Source organism: Phoca vitulina, unplaced genomic scaffold (assembly GCF_004348235.1).
Source record: "Phoca vitulina isolate PV1807 unplaced genomic scaffold, GSC_HSeal_1.0 scaffold8, whole genome shotgun sequence".
Taxonomy (NCBI): domain Eukaryota; kingdom Metazoa; phylum Chordata; class Mammalia; order Carnivora; family Phocidae; genus Phoca; species Phoca vitulina.
Genome location: NW_022589711.1, coordinates 59,598,878 through 59,624,328, shown reverse-complemented (window position 1 = coordinate 59,624,328; position 25,451 = coordinate 59,598,878). Strand labels below are relative to the sequence as shown.

The window sequence follows — 25,451 nt, the reverse complement described above, 5'->3', positions numbered from 1 at the left end:
GCCCACAGGAGAGGGGCAAGCCGCCACCGGTGCCTGGTCATCATTTTATCCCCGGTGCCACTTCCCCACGGAGCGGCCGCAACTGGCTGTCAGGTCTCTCAGTTCCTGCACTGCCCCCCAGCCCTGCCGCCCCGGGGCCCTGAGTGCTCCATGGCTGCCAGAGGCCTCAGGGCCAGGCCCCACCCCTGGCCTCCCAGCAGGTGGCTCTGGGACCCCTGCCCCCCTCCCCTGCTTTGTCTGGGCCACTGAGGCCATGGCCCCCGGAGGAGCAGCCCTTCTGTTCACACAGCGCTGTCGGGGGTGAGGGATGGGGAGGGGGTGGACTTTACCTCCAACACAGTGTACACACGTAATACATCTCTAAAATGAAAACAAGTTTATGGAACAATAGTCCCCTTATAAGTATGATGTCCTCATCTGATCTGATCTGTTCTATTCTGTTCTTTTGTTCTCTTCTGCTTTATTCTATTGTGTTCTATTCTTTTTTTTTAAAGATTTTATTTATTTGAGAGAGAAAGAGAGAGCAAAGGAGGGGGAGGGGCGAGGGAGAGGGAGAGGCAGACTCCCCACTGAGCAGGGAGCCTGACCTTGCAGGGCAAGGTCTCCGTTTCCTGCTTTACAGCCTTTCAGCAAGACTGCCAATCCTCATCCTCACTGTAAGGGGGTGTGGCTTGGATGAATGCCCTAGAGACGAGTCTCTGGGTGTTACTGCGGATGTCCCCGAGTCCCATTGGGAGGGGGGCAGTGGGAGGCACTTCCCTGAGCCAGTTTCTCCTCTGCCCTCCACTCCATACATTGTAATCTCTTGCGGTGTAACAAATTTTCCCATATTGTCACAGACATTTGTTATCTTATGGTTTCTGCGGGCATCTCAGCTAGTGGTTCTAGCTCAGGGTCTTTCATGAGAGTCCAGTAGAGCTGATGGCTGCGGCTGTGGTCATCTGAAGGCTAGCAGGTTGGAGGATCCACTTCCAAGACAGATCAGTTCAGCATGGCTATTGACAGGAAGCCTCAGTTCTTTGCCCTGTGGGCTTTCTACAGGAATGCTTGAGTGTCCTCACAACATGGCAGTTGGCTCCCCCCAGAGCAAGTGATCCAAGAGAAAGAAAGGAAGAGGACCCGAGGCTTTTTTGACCTCATCTCAGGGTTTATGTACTCATTTCGATCATATTCCATTCTTTATCCATGAGTCACTAAGTATAGCCCTGCCTAAAGGGAGGGGAATTCACCCCCCCCCCACCTTTTAAGGAAGAATATTAAAGAACCCATGGACATGTGTTAGCACCGCCATACTCAATAATCTGGGATTTGGAATCAGATCCAGAACTAGACAAGCAAGTGGCCCAGCATACAAAACTTTAGGAAAAAGTATAGGGTAGAAGTATATAGGTGACATATTACCTTTATCAGATTTCCAGAAGACTACAGGTAGTGATATTGATTTTTATAACAATTTCTGATTATCCATTGTTAGTTTATAGAATTACAATCCATCTTTTTGTATATTGATGTTTTCTGCAAACTTACTAAATTCTCTTACTGGCTCTAAAAGTTTTTGTTGTTGGTTTATTTTCTATTTTTTTACTGACTCCATCAGATTATCCACATAGATACTTGTGTCATCTGCAAATAAAAATAATTTTATTTCTTCTTTTGCAGGCTGGATGTCCTTCAATTTTTCTTCCTTGTCAAGACAATTCAGTGGGGGAAAGAATAGACTTTCTTTCTTTTTTTTTTTTTAAGATTTTATTTATTTGAGAGAGAGAGAGAGCGAGAGAGAAAGAACGAGCTGTGGGAAGGGGCAAAGGGAGAGGGAGAAGCAGACTCCCTGCCAAGCAGGGAGCCCGATGCAGAGCTCAATCCCAGCAGCCTGGGATCATGACCTGAGCTGAAGGCAGACGCTTAACAACTGAGCCACCTAGGTGCCCCTGTTGATGGTATTTTGATAGGGATTGTATTGAATGTATAGATTGCTCTGGGAAGCATGGACATTTTAACAGTATTTGTTCTTCCAATCCATGAGCATGGAACATTTTTCCATTTCTTTGCATCTTCCTCAATTTCTTTCATGTGTGTTCTATAGTTTTCAGAGTATAGATTCTTTACCTCTTTGGTTAGGTTTATTCCTAGGTATCTTATGGTTTTTCGTGCAATTATAAATGGGATCAATTCCTTAATTTCTCTTTCTTCTGTCTCATTGTTAGTGTATAGAAATGCAACTGATTTCTGTGCATTAATTTTATATCCTGACACTTTGCTGAATTCCTGTGTGAGTTCTAACAATTTTGGGGTGGAGTCTTTTGGGTTTTCCACATAAAGTATCATATCATCTGCAAAGAGTGAGAGTTTGACTTCTTCTTTGCCTATTTGGATGCCTTTTATTTCTTTTTCTTTTCTGATTGCTGAGGCTAGGACTTCTAACACTATGTTGAATAGCAGTGGTGATAGTGGACATCCCTGCCATGTTCCTGACCTTAGGGGGAAAGCTCTGTTTTTCCCCATTGAGAATGATATTCACTGTGGGCTTTTCGTATATGGCTTTTATGATATTGTGGTATGTTCCCTCAATCCCTACACTGTGGAGAGTTTTAATCAAGAAAGAATGCTGTACTTTGTCAAATGCTTTTTCTGCATCTATTGAGAGGATCATATAGTTCTTATCCTTTTTTATTAATGTAGCGTATCACATGGATTGATTTTTGAATGTTGAAGCACACTTGCAGCCCAAGAATAAATCCCACTTGGTTGTGGTGAATGATTCTTTTTTTTTTTTTTTTAAAGATTTTATTTATTTATTTGACAGAGAGAGACATAGTGAGAGAGGGAACACAAGCAGAGGGAGTGGGAGAGGGAGAAGCAGACTTCCCGCGGAGTGGGGAGCCCGATGCGGGGCTCGATCCCAGGACCCTGGGATCATGACCTGAGCCGAAGGCAGACGCTTAACGACTGAGCCACCCAGGTGCCCCGGTTGTGGTGAATGATTCTTTTAATGTACTGTTGGGTCCTACTGGCTAGTATCTTGGTAAGAATTTTTGCATCCATGTTCATCAGGGATATTGGTCTGTAATTCTTCCAAAAGGTGGGATCTTTGTCTGGTTTGGGGATAATGTTGGCTTCATAGAAAGAGTTTGGAAGTTTTCCTTCCGTTTCTATTTTTTGAAACAGCTTCAGAAGAATAGGTATTAATTCTTCTTTAAATGTTTGGTAGAAATCCCCTGGGAAGCCATCTGACCCTGGACTCTTATTTATTGGGAGATGTTTGATTACTACTTCAATTTCCTTGCTGGTTATGGGTCTGTTCAGGTTTTCTATTTCCTCCTGTTTCAGTTTTGGTAGTTTATACATCTCTAGGAATGCATCCATTTCTTCCAGATTGTCTAATTTGCTGGCATATACTAGCTCATAATATGTTCTTATAATTGTTTGTATTCCTTCGGTGTTGGTTGTGATCTCTCCACTTTCATTCATGATTTTGTTAATTTGGGTCCTTTCTCTTTTCTTTTTGATAAATCTGGCCAGGGATTTAATCGATCTTGTTAATTCTTTCAAAGAACCAGCTCCTAGTTTCGTTGATCTTCTACTGTTCTTTAGGTTTCTATTTCATTGATTTCTGCTCTAGTCTTTATTAATTCTCTTCTCCTGCTGGGTTTAGTCTTTATTTGCTGTTCTTTCTCCATCTCCTTTAGGTGTAAGGTTAGGTTGTGTATTTGAGATTTTTCTTAAGAAAGGTTTGTATCGCTATGTACTTCCCTCTTAGAACCCCCTTTGCTGCATTCCAAAGGTTTTGAACAGTTGTGTTTTCATTTTCATTTGCTTCTATGAATTTTTTAAATTCTTCTTTAATTTCCTGGTTGGCCCAGTCATTCTTTAATAGGATGCTCTTTAATCTCCATGCATTTGTTTTCCTTCCAAATTTCCTCTTGTGATTGAGTTCAAGTTTTAAAGCATTGTGGTGTGAAAATATGCAGGGAATAATTCTAATCTTTTGGTACTGGTTAAGACCTGATTTGTGACCCAGTATGTGATCTATTCTAGAGAATGTTCCATGTGCACTCGAGAAGAATGTGTATTCTATTGTTTTAGGATGGAATGTTCTGAATGTATCTGTGAAGTCCATCTGGTCCAGTTTGTCATTCAAAGCCCTTGTTTCCTTGTTGATCTTCTGCTTAGACAATCTGTCCATTGCTGTGCAGGGGGTGTTAAAGTCCCCTACTATTATTGTATTATTACCAATGTGTTTCTTTAATTTTGTTATTAAATGGTTTATATAATTGGCTGTTCCTGTGTTAAGGGCATACATACTTACAATTCTTAGATATTCTTGTTGGATAGACCCTTTAAGTATGATATAGTGACCTTCTTCATCTCTTATTACAGTCTTTGGTTTAAAGATCTAATTTGTCTGATATAAGGATTGCTACCCCAGCTTTCTTTTTTTTTTTTTTAAAGATTTTATTTATTTATTTGACAGAGAGAGAGAGAGAGCATAAGCAGGGGGAGCAGCAGAAGGAGAGGGAGAAGCAGGCTCCCCGCTGAGCAGGGATCCCGATGTGGGGCTCGATCCCAGGACCCTGGGATCATGACCTGAGCTGAAGGCAGCGGCTTAACAAATTGAGCCACCCAGGCACCCCCCAGCTTTCTTTTTTTAGTATTTTATTTATTTATTTGTCAGAGAGATAGAGAGAGAACACAAGCAGGGGGAGTGGCAGGCAGGGGGAGAAGCAGGCTCCCTGCTGAGCAAGGAGCCCGATGCAGGACTCGATCCCAGGACCCTGGGATCATGACCTGAGCCGAAGGCAAATCCTTAACCGACTGAGCCACCCAGATGTCCCATACCCCAGCTTTCTTTTGGTGTCCATTAGCATGATAAATGATTCTCCACCCCTTCAGTTTCAATCTGGAGGTGTCTTTGGGTCTAAAATGAATCTCCTGTAGACAGCATATCAATGGGTCTTGCTTTTTTATCCAATCTGATACCCTGTGTCTTTTGATTGGAACATTTAGCCCATTGACATTCAGAGTAACCATTGACAGATACGAATTTAGTGCCATTGTATTACCTGTAAAGTCACTGTTTCTGTATATTGTCTCTGTTCCTTTCTGGTCTATGTTACTTTGGGGCTCCCTCAAGAGACATTTCTTCAAAGAATATATAAGACTGGACTATGAGCATATGAAAAAAATGCTCACTACTAATTGTTAGGGAAATGGAAATCAAAACCACAATGAGATACTACTTCATACCCACTAAAATGGATATAATAAAAAACACAGACAATAACAAGTGTTGTCAAGGATGTGCAGAAATTAAACCCTTGTACATTGCTATAGGGGATATAAAATGATACAGTCACTTTAGAAAATTGTGTGGCAGTTTTTTCAGAATGTTAAGTAGAGTTGGCATGTCAGCATGTTACTGCATGACCCAGCAATTTCATTCCTAAGTATACACCTAAGAGAAATGCAAGGCATGTCCACACAGAAACTTGTATACAAATGTTTATAGCAGCATTATTCATAATAGCCAAAAGGTGGAAACAACCCAAATGTTTCAATCAATGGAAAAATGGATAACTGTGTTATACCCATGCAATGGAATATTACTTGGCCATAAAAATGAAACATTGATACATGTCACAACATACCTGAACCTTGAAAACATTGTTAAATCAAAAAAGCCAGCCACCACACCACATATTGTATCATTCTGTATATATGAAATGTCAAAAGTAGGTAAACATATAGAGGCAAAATGTGGAATAGTGGTGCTTAGGGCTGGGGGTAGAACTGGGAGTGACTGCAAAGAGGCATGAGGTTTCTTTTGGGGATGATGAAAATGTTCTACAATCAGATTTGGGCGATGTTTGCACAGCTCTGTAAATGTACTAAAATCCATTGAATTGTATACTTACATCAGGTGAATTTTGTGCCATGTAATTACTATCTCAACAAAGCTTGTTTTTTTTTTTTGAAATGAACATATCGATACACACAACAACGATGAATCTCAAGATAATTGCTGAGGGAAAGAAGCCAGACAATAAAGAGTACTAGTTGTGTGGTTCTTATATAAAGAACATGAAAATGCAAAAGTTCTAGAAAATGCAAACTGACCCAAACTGACAGAAAGCAGATCATTGTTTACCTGAATAGGGGTGATGGAGAGATGGGGATGGATGTGAGGGAGGGATCCCCAGGGGGCAGGAGAGCATTTGACAGTGAACGGTTTTATCATCTTATTTGTAATGATGGTTTCATGAATGTATACGTATGTCAAAACATCAAATCGTATACTTTTTAAGGTTTTTAAAAAGTAATCATTATATCCAATGTGGGGCTCAAACCCACAACCCCAAGATCAAGAGTCGTACGTTCCACCTACTGAGCCAGCCAGGTGCCCCCAAATAATATACTTTAAAGAGGTACAGTTTAGGGGTACCTGGGTGGTTTAGTCAGTTGAATGTCCCACTCTTGATTTTAGCTCATGTCATGATCTCAGGGTCCTGGGATCGAGGTCCGTGTCAGGCTCACTGCTCAGCAGGGAGTCTGCTTCTCCCTCTCCCTCTGCCCTCCCCCTGTGCTTGCACACTCTCTCTCTCTCAAAGAAATCTTTAAAAAAAGATATACAATTTATTGTATGCCAATTACACCTCAATTAGGCTTTTCTAAGAAATGATTTCAAGATAATAATGCTATGATTTGGCATTGATACAAAAAATTACCATGTACAGGAAAGCAAGGAAATAGAGCATTGGGACATAAGTTTTATATTAGTGAAATAAATATTCATTAGAGGGGGGATTGACCACAATCCCATATTTTCTTGCCAAGCACCAAGCAACTGCTGTAAGACAACTAAGTAAATGATGCTCTATTTATGCTTTATTACTGAGAATATGTGTAAAGATTGCCTATGTTATGCTAAGGAATACAAGTGAAGGGCGGGGTAAATGGCCAATTCTCTGAAGACAGAAAAAACTAATTTCAAAGCAAAGAAAGGTTGGTGTGAGCAGTGTGAAATTCTATCATTAAGGCATTGTACCATCTTTCCTTTGTTAGAGTCACCTAAAATAAAGAGGCATCTTACAATCAGTAGTGCGTTAGGTCCAATGACTTCAGGATAGAACAGGCCACAGTAGGGCGTCTGGGTGGCTCAGTTGATTAAACTTCCGACTCTTGGTTTCGGCTCAGATCATGATTTCCGGGTCCTGGGATCGAGCCCTGCATTGGGCTCCCTGCTCGGCGGGGAGTCTGCTTGTCTTCCTTACCCTCTGCCCCTCCCCCTGCTCTCATGCTCTCTCTCTTTCAAATAAATAAATCTTAAAAAAAGAAACGAAAAGAACAGGCCACAGTTGCTTAGGCGCTCACTCTGAAGAGGGGGCCCTGGCAGGGAACTAGGAGGACAGGACAGAGCCATAGGACTTGGCAGTTCCCACCAGACTTTGCCTTTTAAGACAATAAATGCTGGGTGTCCTTGGCTCTGCCCCATCACCACTTAGTAACTATGATCATCTTTTGCCCCCGCGTGGACGCCTATAAAAGTGCGGTCCTGCCTCCTGCAGGAGAGTGTGTCCAGGCCAGGAGTCAACTGAGCACCCTCCCCACCCCCTTGTTGTTTTGTTCGAGGTCTCTGGCCTTGCACAGATCACATAGTGAGTTAGCAATATGTATTTCTAGATTTTTCAGGGTGGCTCTGGAATTGTGGCATGCATGATCTAAATCCTCACATCAAACAATCATGGAGTTACCTGGGTCCGGTGTGATCACTGCATCCAATATAGCCCCTCCTCGTAAGCAGTAGTGAGCATAGCAGAAGCATCACCAGCTTGGGAGACCCACAGATCTGTGTCCAGCCCTGACCCTGAGAAGTTACTCAACATCTCTGAGCCTCAGTTTTCACATCCATGAAGCATCAGTGTGCTTCACAGAGTCAGTGGAAGCATCAGACAAGATCGTATACATCAGACGCTGCAAACTCAAATGCCTTTGGGGCCAAGCAGGTCAGTGGAGTCCCGTAAACTAGAGAGCAAGGCCCCTTTCTAAAGGACACATTCCCTATTCTGTTCTAGCCAGTTGTTAAGTAGAAATACGGCCCCCATGTTGCCAATTTTTAAAAATATTGCACAGTCTGAACAAAAGGTATCAGTGGTTTTCATCGTTCAACCTCTAATGGGTGTACAGTGTCCGAGAGGGGATCTATAATGGTAGTGGCAATTGCTGGGGTGGCAACTTCTCAGGACCCCACCCCCGTTCTTTCTCCCTGCCAGGTCACAGCTTCTGTGCAAGGTACTGTAGTCCCGAAGGCCACCAAAACCCAGCCCCTATCATCACCCTCCTCGGGAGTCAGGGAGATTGTGTTACAACGCTGGAACCTAGTCTAATGCTCATCTCCAGCCTCAGTTCCCACTGAGGATTCCAACCACCTCCTGGGAAGACGCAATCTCTAAAGTCATCTGGAAATAACACTTTTAGCACCTAGTTTCTAGTTTGCATCTAAATTGTCACACATTTTAGAGAGATTTTTTAAAATAGCTTCTTGGTTTACACTTAACCATTAAGGATTTTTACTTGTTTTTTAATGTGCTGACCACAGGCCACATTATATTGGGCTACTGATGAGAGGTTTCCAAATATCTCTAGGCTTCCTGGGGGGGGGGGGGGTCACTGACTTTAAAAGTTCCAGTTTTCATCCCCCTTGCCCCGCCCCACCAACATCACCACTAGTGATCTCATTCATACCAGGATGCCATGTATCTGAGTGCTGCCATTTCTATTTATGCAGGGAATGATAGATCTTAGTTATTTGAAAGGCTTTCCCCAACCCCCCCACCCCGCCCTCCAGGCTCACGTAACTAGGCAGCTGGGAGAGGCAGCCCAGCCCACCTTGATGTGAGTGCACAGGGCAGGATCAGAAAGACCAAGGATTTGGAGAAAGAGCTTAATGTTTGTTGCGTTCACAAAAACCTTGCGTTCAGCAGATCCTAGCTCCTAACTGCCACTGGGAGTACAGCAGAGTTGAATGTGAAAGCCACAGGTTTGGATAGGAAACATTTGTGGATCTTTAGCATTTCTAAACTTGCCTTATGCCCTATAATCTTACTCTGATCACACACAATGTGCTTACAATGGCCTTGAGACTCACTGTCATTACTCAGAAATCAGTCAACTACACAGACCTTTTTACTGTTCCTTGAAGACACTGACCCTCCTGCCCCAGGGCCTTTGCACTGGCTGTTCCCTCTAACTGGAACATGCTTCCTCCAGATAGTCACAGGCCTCACACTTTCTCTTCACTCAAGTTTCTATATAATTGTCTCTATCAGAAAGCACATCTGCTCACCCTGTTTAAAGTAGCATATGTACCTTTTACCCTGCTTTTCCAGCATTTATCACTACTTGGCACTATTTATATACTTGTTTGGTTGTTGCCGGTCTTTCTTTACTAGAATGGTAGCTCATGAGAGCAGAGACATTGTTTAACTTGTGGACGTGGAGCCCTAGAACCCAGAATCGTGCCTGACACGTAGGAGGTGCTCAATAAACATTTGCCGCATTGTTTCACAAAGACTAACCCCATTACTCCCTCCACCAATGTCTATTTATGACTCAGTCAGAACAAAGTCTAATGTATTATGTTTCCTCCAGGTTTCTAGGGTGACCTTTTCTGGGATGCACTTTGATAAAGAAAAACCCCAGCATTTCTACCTACACTGGTTTTGTCACTGTCCTGATCTCTTTGACTACTTCTGGCTCTGGGTCATGTTTCTGGAAATTACACAATAGATGCTCCCATTACTATACTTATAAAAGAATAGACTATTACCCACAAAAATTCTGTTTGTCTAAGGTCAGACTCATGGGTTTCTTCATGCAGCCAGATGTTTCCCTCTGGTTTCTGCTGTAAGTGTTAAACCAAGGGTCTGCCAACCTCCTCTCCCCTTGCCCCTGCCCTGTCTTTGGGTCTGTGCCCAGAAGCCTTGTATTTTTCAGATGTGGGTTGTGACTTGTGACCCATTGATAGGTGATGAAATTAACTTAATAAATTGTGAACAGCATTTTAAGAAAAACTAGAATAGAAACTATTGAAAATGTTTCCATTTTGAAACTGTGGGATATAGTCCAAAAAGTTTGAGAGCACCACTCTGGCCTATATAGGTTGAAAGAAGGTTTAGCATTATTTTTCTCTTTAGTTGTCTTTAGAATATTCTAGAAGGAGGGTTTTTGGCACTCCTGGTCTCAAGTGGGCTTGTGTTGAATTGTAGAAAACAGGCAGTCCCCTTTTAAAATTCCCCCACAAGCAGTACGAGTGGTGGGCACACTTGTCCCTTTAATTGTATGTTTCATAAAGCAAATACACCTGGGGCACTGAAAATGGCCAAAGTTCTTCATATGAACACTCCATTCAAACCCTTGCACTAACAGACGTGATCAACCCTAGCATGGCTGCCTAAGAACACATCCATGCAATGAACCAGCCCTCCTTTTGTGTTTGTCTGGAAAAGCTCAAGACTGTCAAAAGAATTTACCATTTGCTGTAGCCAACACCTGAGGATAGACCTCTGACCTTCCTTTCTTAGAGCGTTTACTAAAAAGGGCTTACAACTGTAAATCCATCCTCTGTCCCTTTGAGATATACATGTATGTACCTCCCACAGCCCAGGAGTGTCTTTCCCAAGGACCTGATAAGCCATTCCTTTGAATGTAACTATCAGGAAGTAGAGGGCCTCTGCCTGCCAGTCTCTGTGGGAGGACAGAACCCTAACTTCAACATTGCCAGCTAGCAGACACAGCAGGGCTAAGCACACTTACTGACCAATGCTTTCTAATTTTTCACTTCCCTGCCTCTACTTCAGTGCCCACCTGCTCCCTCTCCCCTGCTCTCTGTTTTCCCTTTAGCACCTGCTCAGCTCTTTCCTCTACTGTCAGTAGTTACTGGATAAAATCTGTTTTCTCTGCTTTAACTGTGTCCGGCTTTGTTTATCGTGGACAGCACGTACACACGCACACACGTACATCCCCACCCCACCCCACCCCCTCCTAAGGATAACGCTGCTTCTCAAAGACAGCTGAATCCTGTTGTCCTCATCACCCAGAGAGTTGCTCCTTTTTGTGCTTATTTCCCTATAGCATCTCTAAGTCATTAGTAAAGTCTTATTCAGCTGTTCCAGCCTGGTCTGTAATGTCCTTTGGGAAATTAAGAGCCACGTATAGGACTCTTTCCTTACAGGGTAAGAGTTGGAACTATGAGATCCAACTCTCTGTCCCCCCTGGGAGTTTCTCCCTCTACTGCAAACTTGGAGGAACTGGGTTAGTTTTACTAAGGGAAAGTAAAGTTTCCTTACACACAAACCTTTTTAAAGAATTTGTAGTTCTTCATATAGTCCAAAAAGTTTGAGAGGAAATCTCCTCTTTTCTTCTGCTCTTTCTCCAAACTTCAGAAATTAGGGGACCTGAGAGATACTATGGTGCTAGGATAGCCAGAGGTCAACACAAGAAGGGTAATGAGGTTTCTATGTTTGGAGACCCCAGGGGAGGCAGCAGGTTAGGGACTCAGGCAGATGACCAGAGATGGGGCAGGCATGGGTGTCCAGGTAGCCTGTCATGCAGGAATCAATAACAAAGGAGCTATCCGAGCATGCAAGAAGAAAAGGAAAATCCCTAGGAGTTAGAAACAAGCATGGAAGGGAAACCAGAGTGATTGGTAATTAGGCAGGCTGATACTGGGCAGCTTGGGAGTGGGCGGGACCTGACCCAAATTAGTCCCCAGCACCAAGGGTCTTGAATTGTGACAGCATATAAGAACAGAAAATAAGGGGCGCCTGGGTGGCTCAGTCGGTTAAGCATCCAACTCTTGGTTTCGGCTCAGGTCATGAGCTCAGGAGGGTGAGACTGCGCCCCACGACGTGGGGCTCTGCCCTCAGCAGGGAGTCTGCTTGAGATCCTTTCCCCCTCCCTCTTCCTCTGCTCCTCCCGCTGGTGCGCGTGCTCTCTTTCTCAAATAAATAAATCTTAAAAAAAAAAAAAAGAACAGAAGATGAAGTATGAGCCCACAGGAGGTAGGGGAGAATTGAGATCCTATATAATGGCCACAGCTCCAGTGAAAAGGAGGCTGGTCCAGAGGATGCCACACACCAGCAGACAGCACCAAGAGTGGGGAGAGGAGCCAAGGAAAGCTGGGCAGATGCCAGGCCCTGGCCAAGCAGCCCAGGCATCAGATTACCACTTAAGCTCAGCAGGGAAACTGGAGGGCTGAGCAGTGAATTGAAGGTCAAAACCCCATTTTGACTCACAGCTGGTGCGCTGGCTGTCGGAGCTACTGCCCAGGATTAACTCCAGAGCACTTCCCTCCCGTGAGATGGGGCTGTGCTTCCCAAGCTTTTCCACCCAGAGTCCCCAAAGCAGAGGAGCCAGAACCTCTATTTCCAGGGAGGCCAGGAGGAATGGTCTAAAGTTATTCATGTGACCCCACATTTCTTTAAAACCTCAGGTTTTCCTTTTCAGTGGCATAGGATCTTCGTAATGTTATCCAAAACAAAGGAAACCGATGACAAGTTTTCCAGTGGCCAAAAACTACAGCTCTCCGTCTCACATGCCAAGTTCCATGTGCCCTGATTTGAGAAACACAGGTCGGTTAAGGCTTCAGAAACAACACAGTGACATTGGTGAAGGCAGGGTTAAGAGTCAGACCAGAAATCAGAAACCTAGAAGGGGGCCTCCTGTAAGAAGGGATAATGCAGGCAGGATGAGAGTCATACAGCTTGCAAGTGGGTTGGTAAAAGCATGTTCAAAGAGGCAATGAGACTTCAGGGAGGGAAAAGCTGTCTGCTTTTTTGCCATTCTATAGACCACCTCTGATCAATTCTATCCTATGATTTTATCGAACCCTGTTGAACCAACCGAAATGTTTTAAATGTCCACCTCCTAAATTAATTTCTATTCAGATACCACTTACTCATATCAACTAAAACAAGCAAAAAAAATTCACCTAGTGTAAAACACATTCTTATCCATTCCACACGTTATTGAATAAATACAAACTTTATTTGTATATTTATGTATAAACAATATCCTTAGTTTGATGGTTTAAAAAAATACAAATTCACGTAACCAAAATGCTTAAAGGATTTGGTCAACTAAGCATCAACTCTTTTACCTATAAATATGAAAATTCAGCCTGTCAAATTGGTTTTGCAAGAGCCATATGTGAGATATTTGTGGATTTCCATGAAGGATGGCTCTTCAGATTATGAGATCTAATACAACACTCAAATCAGATGTTAAGGGAAAAAATGATTTTGCAACCCCAAGTTAGGACCTTCTATAAGAAATTCCAGTGGTATTTACTCACTTTGAAAACTCTGAGTACTTTTCTTTTTCAAAATCAAGTAGGATTTGTAAATGACAACAGTATCTCAAGTGCTTTTATAAATAGCAAAGCTATAGTTTCACAGCTATAAGCAAACAATATTTGTATTTCCCTGAGAGCACAGTTTGAGTTCAAGGGCAGTGTGTGAGTGTGTGTATTTCCTGAAGCCACTGATTGCAGAATGTGGTGACGGCTAAGAAGAGAACACTTATCTGTGGATGTTCAGGTGAGCTTAGCTCCCTGCCCATTTCAGATCAGCTTGGCAACTGGGGTCCTTTAACCTCTCCTACAGTTTCCATCCCATCACAGCCTCTGGGCCTCATTCTCTTTAGGTCCAGTAAAATAGGAGACCCAGCCAAGCAGCTCAGAGGCCCCCCAACAAGTGGGTCTGGCTGCCAGTCCTGTTCGAACTTGTGCCTCTCTTTTCCTGGAACCCACTTGCCTGAACCACCTGTTCCTTATCTCCCTTGCCTTTGAGAATGGAGTCATGCTCACAAACTCTAGGGACCATGGTATCATTTTCTAGACCTGTATCCTTAAACCTGACCTCCTTTTCCTCCTCCTAGCTCATCCTCTTCCTCCCAGCCAGGGACGCTCTGTTCCCTCACACGACCTGCTTCCAGATCCAGTCTGCTGGGCCAAGATGAGCCACATGCCCTGCCTCAGTCTCCAGGCCCTTTGCCTCTGGCTCATCTGGCACCGATCTGCCTCATCCCCCTGCTGGTGGGATTGGTTATGACAGCTACACAAACTAAATTTTTTATTATCTGTGAATGGAAATTAGATTTTAAGAGCTTCCATCCCTGGCTAGTGCCTAGAAGCTTAAATCCCGATATGCTTTTAAAGTTTCCCCAAATTACTTGAACTCTTTTCTTTCCCTAAAAGCTGCTGACTGGCAGCTTTTACTTAACAGCTGTAACTGTCTGCCAACCCATGCCATTATTGAGAATCTCTATTTTTTGAGAGCCAGGCACCTGAGATTTTACAATTCACCTGCATATCTGGTCACATATCACATTGAATCCTTCCCTTGCCTTCATTTAGATATTCTGAACTAGTCCTGATACTTGGGTCCTGCTGTTAGAACCAGATTTATAACACAAAGATCCTAAATCCTCACTTTCCCAGAGTAGGGCTGATCCACTGATGGGCGCAAAATTTGCTAATTACTCTTATCAAAGGACTGCCATGACAAGGGACACTCTCTTTCTGAGGGGACCTCTCTGCATATGCCATTGATGTTGTCATTGGATATCCTCCTTGGAAGTTCTTCCCTGAAATGGTCTTGGGAAAATGATTTCTCTATAGCTCATAAATAGTTTCTGAAGGCGATCTCAAAAAAAGTCAAATACGTAAGCAATGGCCACATCATTGACCCAAGAGCACAGCTTTCGAAGATGACCACTGGGAGGGCAATAAAGACATAGATGTAACCTCACACATCTCATTTTTCTCTAACTTGATGAAAAGAAAAATTATAATGTCGACTCGTGGCCTGTTTACCGGTTTGAGTGTTTCTTGGTTGGGGGAAATTTGTCTTATTCATTGGTGTCCACAAGGCTTGACAAACAGAAAGGACACCTTGAATGTTTGCTAAATGGAACTAGATTAAATTGTTTCAGTTGAAAGCTTCATTAAGATTATTAGTGCTCATGAGTAAGTGCATCACTTACTGTGATGTGTTCTAAATTTCCACAAATATATTTGTATTTTCCCATCCTGCTTTTCAGAGCAGGGAGCTAAACCTAACCTGACCCCAAGGCACAGAGCTTTTCACACACCGACATGTGTTTATATTTATTCTCAATGACCTAAGCGTACATAGAAATCTCATTTGCAATGTTCCAAGTCTTTTTTTTTTAAATCAGCTTTGAACTTTAGCCTCTTCTAACCATAACTTTTCTATGAAAATTCAACACACTATCAACTCTAATATCTCTAACTTCCCAAACTACTCAGAAGTACAAGCACAATCTGCTGCATCTGCCATGAAATAACACTCTGTAAAGAGATTTGAAATCATATGATGAAAATAAAACACACTGGGTAATGCAGTTACTATGTTGTTACCATTGTTGCTGCTTTTAAGTACGGCACATGAAACAGGATCTCTTAATCTGTTTCCCCAATTGGGGGATTAGAATGAATTTCCAGTGAGCTCATCTGAAAGCTCTATCTCTTAGAGTGAAGGACAGACTCCATTCTTTGAGTCCAAATTGTGCCAGACTGATCTGAAAACCAAATAGAAGGGCTTCAAAGGATCCTGAAAACTAAGGTTCCAGGAAGGTGACAAGGACTCAGGCACAAGGACTCAAATCACAGTCTAAAAGGTAGAAAGTATACAGTTCAAAAAGAATCAGCCATTCCTGCAATGGTCAGTAGTGGAGGGATGTTTACATTAAAAAAAAAAAAAAAAGTATTCTGAGTCTCTGGAAAATCCTTTCTACATTGCAATACAGGTGCTGGACACGAAGAGGCCAGGTCAGTGCCCTCTGCTGAAGGTACAATTCTGTCTGGGGATGACAGTTCTGGTCTGAATGTATCTCTATAAGGTACATATAAGAAATAGAGGTTTCGATAGGGGAAAAGTCTTTTATCTCTTCCAAAGCATATAGGTCTTTCCAGACCCATCTCCCGGTCCTGTCAGAGAAAACAACATATGAGACACTCTTGACAAGGAGCTGAAGGCTCTAACAGAAGAAAAAAAGAACAAAAAGAAATAATTTTATTTCCCTGCCTTTCTGAGTGAATCCTTTAGCAAACTTGTCAGAAAAAAAATGAGCCAGTTTTTGTTTCCTACTCGGAGATAGACAGCATGACAGAACACCACTGACCTTGCAATGGAAAAGACCTGGGTTTAGATTCCTGGCTTAGCTACTTACAATCAGAGTGACCAGGGGCAAAGCCCTTAGCGTCTCTGAAACTCAGTTTCCTCGCCTGTAAAACTGAAGTGATAATATCCAGTCAGCAGGTCATTATGGTAAAATGAATTGATATACACAAGTGCCTGGCACAGAACCTGGCATGGGACAGGCGTGTCCTGAATGTTAAATATTCTTCTTCTTTCCTCCTGAGGTAGGTCACGCAAACATTCCTGGCTGGTCTAGAGTGTCCCAAAGCTGTGACTTCCAAGGAGTCCCACGGGAAGCCACAAGGAGCCCAGGTGTAGGGCCTGTAGCTCAAGCCCAGCCCGCTGTCTTTAGTGGCACGAACCCGGCGACAGATGAGGAGGAAGGTCTCCCGGCACCCGGTCCCGAGCCCCCGCGGCCCTGCCCTGCGCCCTCGTGCAGTCACACCGACACAGCCCCGGGCACGATCCTCCGGATGTGGGTGTAAGACTTCCTGATGGTGACGCTGCCGTGGTGCGACACCCCCCGGGGCAGGACGCACTCCTCTGTTAGTTTCTGGGCCTCAGGGTCCCAGCACAGCACGGTGGCGATGACCTCGTTCTTCTCGTCCCGCCCCCCGGTGATGTAGAGCCGGTTGTTGCAGGGCGAGATGCCGCAGCTGGCCCTCTCGTGGCTGAGCTGGGTCACCAGGCACCAGCTGTCCTCCAGGGGGCTGTAGGCGTACAGCGCTCTCATGGCCCCTCCTGAAGAGGAAGGGAAACACGGTGGGCATCTCGCTGTTCTTCTGGTTTTCTTCCCCTTTACCCACAAAAATCCTACTTCTGCTCGGTCAAATCTACCACCTTGCTAATAGAAAGGGTAGATTCGTGGCTCTCTGGGAAGCTGAGTGGGTATGCAGGGCAGTAAGTCTCACACTAGAAACACTTCGCAGAGCCCTTTAAACTCTGTGGCCAGGCACTAATCACGTGCGAAAGGACAGTTGGCTTCACGTGGTGCCAAAATGTACCCTAAGACTGCTCCCTGGAGGAAATACCACCTGGTGCATCGGGTGCACTCAGCTCGTCATCCCAGCTCTGCCATGTTTTTATTGTAACCGTAAGCCCTGAGACCGTGGTGGTTTTAAGACATGAGAAGGACCATGCGCATAAAGCACCTGCAGAAGGCCTGGTGCAGAGAAGCTATCAGCACATGGCAGTGACTAGAGGCCGTGGCATCTCTTTGTAGACTGAGCATGACCTGGGACACCAGTCCACGTCACCATCTTAAGATGCGCTTTGAAGTCATGAGACTGACCATACAGATACAGGAAACCCGAAGCAAGGGAGAGAAGGGGTTTTTCCTTAATCTCTTCCTGTATTTTGCCTCCGGGAAGCCTTCTCTGATCAGCTCTTATTTGCTGGAGTTACATATTTTTGGCATCTCCTTAAATCAGTGACTCTCAATCATGGCTGCACAGGAAAATCACCTGCACATTAGAAACACCTTGCACTGTTGGCCAGCGTCCTCCTTCTCATTCTGGTATCATTGGTCTGGGGTAAGCTCCAGCTATGCATAGTTCTGTAAAAAGCTCCCCAGGTGATTCTCATGAGTAGTCAGGATTGAGATCCATCATCCTTAACAATTACATGCCAACTGTGGTCTGGCCAGCCAGGCTTTCCTTTTGGCTAAATGCAACTTTTCAGAGCCCCCAAAGCAAGTGGAAAGAGTAAAATTCCCATGAACACAAAATAAGAAACGATGATGGCTACTATTTATCAGTCATTTACCATATATACTGTGCACATTTCAATTTCTGTACATTTGCTAACATTTACAATATGCTTCGTTCCTGTAGCAACTTCTGGCTCGTCCACTGGGCCCCACTGTCAGTCTGCTTTGTGTGTCCCCTAAAAGTGGGCTGTTTCTGTATCCAGGACTGGAAGGTAAATTCCACCAAGGTCTGGACCAATCCCATCTTCTCTTCCTTTTCAACCTCACCCACATCACCCAGGAATCTGAGTTCCCAAGAGGGCCTCATCTGATCTACCTGCAACACTGCATGGGTGGGGGGCCTCAGATGAATAAGATGCCATTCACTCACTTACCAACAACATAGATGCGATCCCGGAAACTGACTGCATTGATGCATTTAGCCTCCACTGGCATGGACGACTTTAAACTCCATTTATTAGTTGAAGGGTCGTAACACTGAGTCTTGTCTGTGGCCAGTTTCCCATTGGGTCCGCCCCCAATCACATAGAGCTTCTTCTTGTGGCTGGTGGCTGCGAAGGAACTGACGTGGACGAGAAGGGGCGCTGCCTGCAGAGGCACCGGGAGAAGCTGTCAGCCCCACAGCTACAGACTGCTCCCAGACTGCTGCCGCGGCTCACAGGACACGGGCCAGGAGCTGGGGACACAAGCCTGGGCATCCTTTGCCTGAAGTCACAAGGCCTGTGGGCGTGACTCCCTTTGAGATGCAGAGAGGTCAAAGCATGTATTTCCCACCCTCCCTGCAGACTCAGGACAGGCTAGAACAAGCTGAGTGATGGATGTTTCCAGCCTGTTTCTTCCAAAGTCCAGCTATCAGGGGAGAAAAGGTGTACATAGGAATAAACATTTATACAGATGAAACCAGCCAATGTTGGAGGAAAATGCTTTCTCAAACATGCATATTTATATTAATTCATGTGTTCTTTCATTTAAAAAATATTTACTGAGTGCCTACTACATGCCAGGTATTGGCCATATTGCTTACATCTAGGAAGAAAAGCCGGTATAAGGGTTTCAGGTGGCCATAGGTAAGCAGACTCCCACTCTGGGGTAGCATGAAGATTTGGGGATTAAGCCAGATTTGTGCTCCCACCCTGTGAACCCCACAGTGCTCAAGGGCACTTCCCAGAGCCTCTTATCCATTGACATGGCCCTCTTGGGTCATGGAGCAACTCTGTAATGGGACTTGACAAGTTGAGCAGATCTGGGGCACACCCCCATAAATATTAAGGGCTATATAGCAGTTTTCAGGTTGACAGATCTTGGCTGGATGCCATGAAGACCTGGCTACCTTTGCTTGTGCCTCTGATGATCATGTTTTATACTCCCCAAAGTGGAACATACTCTGACATATGATCTGATAAGGAGAAAGAAAATTTGGGATTGGGCCTAACCTGAAGATATAGGAATTGAGTTCACTTTACTTTTTTTTATTATTATTATTATTGTAAGGACACTTAACATGAGATCTACTCTCTTAGCAAATTTTTTCCCACATCAGAGGGTAATGTGCCAAGGTTGTAACAAGGTTTGAGGGAGGCACATGTCACACAACAGCATGAACACGAAATCATCATGCTTATGAACTACAAAAGGATCTCTCTTAACACATTTTTAGGCATAAAATGCATTTTAAGCATAAAATGCAGTACTGTTATCTGTAGGCAGATCTCCAGAGCTTATTCACCTTGCATAACTGAAATTTTATGCCCACTGATTAGCAATGATATACACCTAAGGTTGAATTGCTGAAGTCTTACAAGCAGCATATGACTCTGACTCAGTAAACAGTGTAGTAAAGGGATCCCTGTAGGCCCACTGTGGAGACAACAGCTGGCATCTGAGGAGACAGAGACTCTGAGCTAAGACGTGCAGACTGAGGTTGGGACCAAGCCTCCTCTCTCCAGCTGGGGTTCTTCCCCACACAGAGCTTCCCCACCTGGAAGCTGTTTCTGTGACCTGGTCAGCAATGCTAAAGCAATGGCCCCTTTTAGGAGGGAAGTTCAGAGCCACCAACAATGTTCTCAGTGCGAGCAGAGAAATCAGAAAGCCATATACCTACATTGGCATATACTTTTTTTTTTTTAAGTTTTGAAGTAGTAATACAAAGTTACTCATAGAAATAAATCTCCTGGGGGCCTGAGTGGCTCAGTAGGTTAAGCCTCTGCCTTCAGCTCAGGTCGTGATCCCAGGGTCCTGGGATTGAGCCCCACATCAGGATCCCTGCTCAACGGGGAGCCTGCTTCTCCCTCTCCCTCTGCCCCTGCTTGTGCTCTTTCTCTCTCTCAAATAAATAAATAAAATCTTTAAAAAAAAAAGAAAGAAAGAAATCTCCTATACCTCTGACCAGCAGTTATGGAAGGGGTCGTAGGTCTCCACGTTGTTGATCCTCTGCAAGCCATCAAAACCTCCAATCACATAGACCTTGCCACCTAACACCACCATCTTATGCCTCCAGCGGCCTATGTTCAAATACTCAATTTGAATCCATTTGTTGATTGAGGAATTATATTTCCAAACATCGTGCTGTGTTTCTTTGCCACCTAGAAGAGATACAGAGCATTTAAGAAACCACCAGATGTGTAAGAAATATAGCTTGTCCCATAATTTCCCACAGTCCTTAAGAAATCGTGAAGGTGTGTGTCGTCTGGTTGGGGAGACAGAGCCAACACAGAGGGATAGAGAGAGCCAGTGTGCGGCTGGGGTGAATTGTGTACCAGGACTGTGTCCTGTGTCACCTCTGTGCCGTGAGAGTTCAGAGAAGAGGTGGCTGAATGAGTTGGGTTCAGAGAAGTCTTCAGGGAAGCAGCACCCAAGTCCATGTGGGTGGATAGGGGCCAGCAGGCGCCTGGACTCAGTGTCTGTGCAGCCAAGGGGCAGGAAGTAAGGCAGGTCAGGTGAGGTTGGACCATTGTGGGTGGTGATGGTAGGTCCTTGACCAGCAGCCAAATTAGAAGGCACTTAAGTTCTGTTTGCTTACTTATTTAGACAAATGCAAACCTGGAAAAACCATCAAGAAATCTTACAAAATTGTCTCAGTTCAAATCTCCAATCTACACAAAAAACATAAGTGGGATTTATCCTATTGTTAAATATTTTTTTTTTATAAAAGAATGAGATGCTCACAATAGGTAATTTGAGAATGAGCTGGTAAATATTTTTTTTCAAGACCACTCTCAATAAACAGAAAATACATAATTCAGTTAGGGTGCGAGACCAAGATAAAGGAGAACTGACTTTTTTGGTGACTTTAATAAAATGTTTTATCAGGGCGCCTGGGTGGCTCAGTTGGTTAAGCGACTGCCTTCGGCTCAGGTCATGATCCTGGAGTCCCGGGATCGAGTCCCGCATCGGGCTCCCTGCTCGGCAGGGAGTCTGCTTCTCCCTCTCCCACTCCCCCCTCTTGTGCTCTCTCTCTCTCTCAAATAAAAAAAAAAAAAAAATGTTTTATCAGCTTTGTGTACCATTCCTCATCAGCACAGAGTATCACCAACTACTTAAAGCAAAAGATGTACTTTTCAGACTTATAAATATGCGCTAGTAGGGCAATGCGTATCACTGATGTTGCTCTGTGTCCTGGGTGAGCGTTTCTCTAGGGTAGAGCCCAGAAGTGAGATTTCTAAGTCAAGGGCACACACACTTCAAATTTTTACAGGTGTTGCCAAAGAGCCTTCCACAGCTGTCCTGGTTGACCTTCCCCTACCCTACCCACAGCATATATTAAGAGAGTTTTTTGGTTTGTTTTGTTTTATAGGCTGATGGAGAAAAGTAATGTCATAGTTTGGTTTTTCCTGGCTGCTAGGGAAACTGAGCTTCCTCCTCTTCCATGAATTTTTTGTTCATATAGTTTAACCATTTTTCCTTGGGTTGTATACCTTTTAGAGCTCTCTATTCAAAACAGTATGTGTGATATTGATCTCATTTAGGTAGTGTCAAAAGTTATAAAATAGGGGCGCCTGGGTGGCTCAGTCAGTTAAATGTCCGACTTGATTCCAGCTCAGGTCACGGTCTCAGGGTCATGAGACGGAGCCCCACCCGTGTTGGGAGTGTCTGCAGGGAGTCAGCGGGGAGTCTGCTTAAGACTCTCCCCCTCCGCCCCTCCCCACCTCACACATGCACACACGCGCTCTCTCTCTCTCTCAAATAAATAAAATCTTTTTTAAAAAGTTATAAAATAACTACATGCTTTCAAAGAAATGTATGTACACTGTATTAAAAAGAAAAAAAATCTATGATTTTTTTACTTCAAGATGTAAAGGAAGACCTGACTAAGTGGGAAGCATTCCATGTGCATAGATGAGAAGACAGGTTATTGCAAAGATGTCAACCCTCCCCAAGTGAATTGATATATTCAGTGCCTTCAGGACTTTCCAGGGAACTTGAAGATACTCTAAATTTCATCTGTAAGAGTAAATTTGGAAAATTTTCTAAGAAACTTTCGAAAAAGAATGAATAAGGCTTTCCTAGCAAACATCAAAATGTAGTAAAAAGCTATGATAATGAAAGCAGTGTGGCATTGGCATAAGATGAGACAAACTGACCAATGAAAATAATACAGAAGAGACTGGAAGATATAAACATCATTAAATAAATGGTATTAGAACAACTGGCTATTTATTTGGAGAAAAATTAAGTTAGATCCTTCTTTCACATTACGGATAAAATAAAATTAAAAAATAAATGGTATAAAAGTAACTGGAGAATATATAGGAGAAGATGTTGATGATCTTGGGGTGGGGACGGGCTTTCTAAGCATGACATGAAACATAGCATCACATAAGAAAGAAAGTTACTATATACAATATAAATCAAAGTTAAAAGAAAATCATAGTCTGAGGGAAACTATTTGCAATACCAATAGCAAAGGATATATAATAAGAGCTCCAAAAAAATAATAAAAAGACAAACAGCCAATAGAAAGACAAAGTGTAGGAATAGACAATTTTTTAAAAATAAAGTGTTAGCTAATAAATATACGAAAATATGCTAACATCATTAATGAATTAATGAATAAATGAATTAAATATTCTAGGCTATTAAATATGTAAGTGATAATAAAAAATATTAGCAAGGATGTAGAAAATGGGCACTGTTGTTCAACACTGGTTGAACTGTAAATTGGTACAAACTTTCTGGAGGACAATTTAACAATATCTACAAAAATTCTAAATTGACGTATCTTATGACCACCTCCAGGAATTTCTCCAAATAGCAGCACAAGTTCATAAATACATGTGTATTAAAATGCCTATTACGGGGCACCTGGGTAGCTCAGTGGGTTGAGCACCTGACTCCTGATTTCGGCTCAGGTCATGATCTCAGGGTCATGGGTTCAAGCCCTGCATGGGGCTCTGCGCTCAGCATGGAGTCTGCTTGTCCCTCTCCCTCCCCCTTTGTTCTTTCCCCTCTCTCTCTAAAATAAATAAATAAAATCCTTAAAAAAATAAGATAATAAAATAAAATGCCTATTGCAGTATTTTTTCCAGTACGAAAATAAAAGCTAAAAAAATTGTGTTTCATTCATTCAATAGACTTAATCCATATGATAGATTCATTATATCAACATGTAATTATGTCCAAAATAGACTGTTAATTGAAGTACAAGTTTCTGTGATTTAACTGTGTGTAACAAGCCTGCCTTCATGCATTGCTTGTATCATTTCTCAATAGACAACAACAAATCTAACAGAGGGAAAGGACAAACTGTAGAATAACATGTGTAGTGTATGTGACGTAGACTGACTATGATTGCCAAACCTGTCTTTTCCTCCTGCGCACAGAGCTAAAATACATTTCCTAGCCCGCCTGCATGGGGGCTGGCGGTGCAGGGGGGCATGGGGCTACTTGTTGCCAAAAGAATGTGAGCAGATTGATGCCTCTCCTCAATAAATAAGGGTTATTACCTAATCTTTGGTATTAACATACCCAGGGAAGAACTGACCTGCCCTTGATTTTGGAGGATGCCAGTTCTGGGAAGAAGCTCTTCCCCAAACAAGTTCAGATTAGAGAAAGCCTCCGAGAGAGGACAAAGGATGCTTGTCTCCTCCCTTGGGGCCCCAAGAAGAGCTGGGTGGCTTTTGATGTCTTGGGGAGATATGGGACTCAGAGAACCTGGGTTGGAACCCTGCCTGACATTTACCAGTGTGTGACCTATCTTCAGATACATTTTATAATCCTTCAGAGCCTGCATTTTCTCCATTTGTAACTGGAGATTAAAATCACCTACCTTAGAGAGTTGATGTGAGAGGCAAATGATTAAATACCATCAAAGTGTAAATTCACCTACTGTGCTGTAAAGATGGTAGAGACTTTGTCACTTAAGAAATAGTTATTAAGCATTTACTAGCAGCGAGGCGCAGCGCCAGGTGCTGGCAATACAGTACTGACTCTCGTGGAATTTAAGGACTAATGGGAGTCAGGCGCCGTGTGATTATAAATAAGCAAATAACTTAGAAGTGAGAAATGACAAAGTACTGTGTGCTACTGGAGCATCTAAAAGTATGACAGTAAACTTGAGGTGAGAGCTCAGGTTTGGGGAGAAGAGCAGACATTTTAATTCATTACCCAGTGCCCTACACCTCTAGCAAATACCAAATAAACTCTAGTATCACTTTCCTTCTTCCTTTTCCATGAAGGACCAGACCTGTCTGCCTGCTCCCTCAGATCCTAGTACAATACTGCTCACAGGTTAGCGTCCATTAAGTAAGAATGTGCTTTCCAAGATAAGACCACCTGAGCTCCTGGTTCCCACGTGCTGATCCAGTCAGAGCTAGACCATCGCCATTCACAGTAATTCTACTAAGTTGGTTGCCTGGCTCTCATTCGGGAAATGCATAGTGCCACTGGGGGCTTGCTTTGGCATTATGTGACTCCTGCTTACCTGAGATGTAGACCTCATTTTTTAATGTCACGCATGCAAATTCCACCCACTTCTTATTATCACTCTCCAGCTCATGCTCCGTCATGGGGAGCTTGGCCACCTCCAGGCGGCTGCGCCGCAGGGGGTCCAGGCAGGTAACCTCCGCCACAAACCGTTCATCCTTCGTGCAGCCACCAATGATCATGAATACCTCAGACTGAAACTCATGCATCCTGGGCTTGGTGCGCTCCGAAATGATCTGGAAAACCAATGGAAGTACGTAAAGGCAGGATGACACAGAGGTTCAGAGCCCAGGCTATGGAGCCAGACCGAGCAGAGCCCAGTTCCCAACTCTGCCACCATGTGACCTCACCTTGAGCCTTAGCTCCATCATCTGTGTAATGGGGACTTTAGTGGTAACTACCTCATAGGTCTGTGGTGAAGATGAAATGGTATCATGTATGTAGTGTGCCTGGCTTGCAAGGGGCCCGGGGTATAATAGATACTCAACAAAGCTTACCTATTGTTGCTTTTGCTGCTATCTTAAGAAGTCCTGGTCCGTTTATCATCAAATGCACTTCACCCTTCCCGCCCGGTCTGAAGGCTTGAACCTTGGAATTTCATTTCT

At 43.6% G+C, this 25,451-nt stretch overlaps 1 protein-coding gene and 1 non-coding gene across 2 annotated transcripts in view; both read right to left on the bottom strand.

Moving 5' to 3' along the window:
- Positions 1 to 13,079: 13,079 nt before the first annotated feature.
- The window catches only part of KLHL6 (kelch like family member 6), a 57,360-nt gene continuing 44,988 nt past the window's right edge, over positions 13,080 to 25,451 (bottom strand). The window contains exons 4-7 of the mRNA XM_032407084.1: positions 24,845 to 25,082; positions 20,305 to 20,507; positions 18,300 to 18,513; positions 13,080 to 16,958 (exon numbers count right to left, since the gene is read on the bottom strand). Of these exons, the coding sequence (XP_032262975.1) occupies positions 16,657 to 16,958; positions 18,300 to 18,513; positions 20,305 to 20,507; positions 24,845 to 25,082 (957 nt within the window). The 3' untranslated portion in view covers positions 13,080 to 16,656. The remainder of the gene's footprint in view (positions 16,959 to 18,299; positions 18,514 to 20,304; positions 20,508 to 24,844; positions 25,083 to 25,451) is intronic.
- On the bottom strand, positions 19,460 to 19,562 carry LOC116634196. Its single transcript, XR_004299901.1, has one exon. It is a non-coding gene; the product is annotated as a small nucleolar RNA U13 (small nucleolar RNA).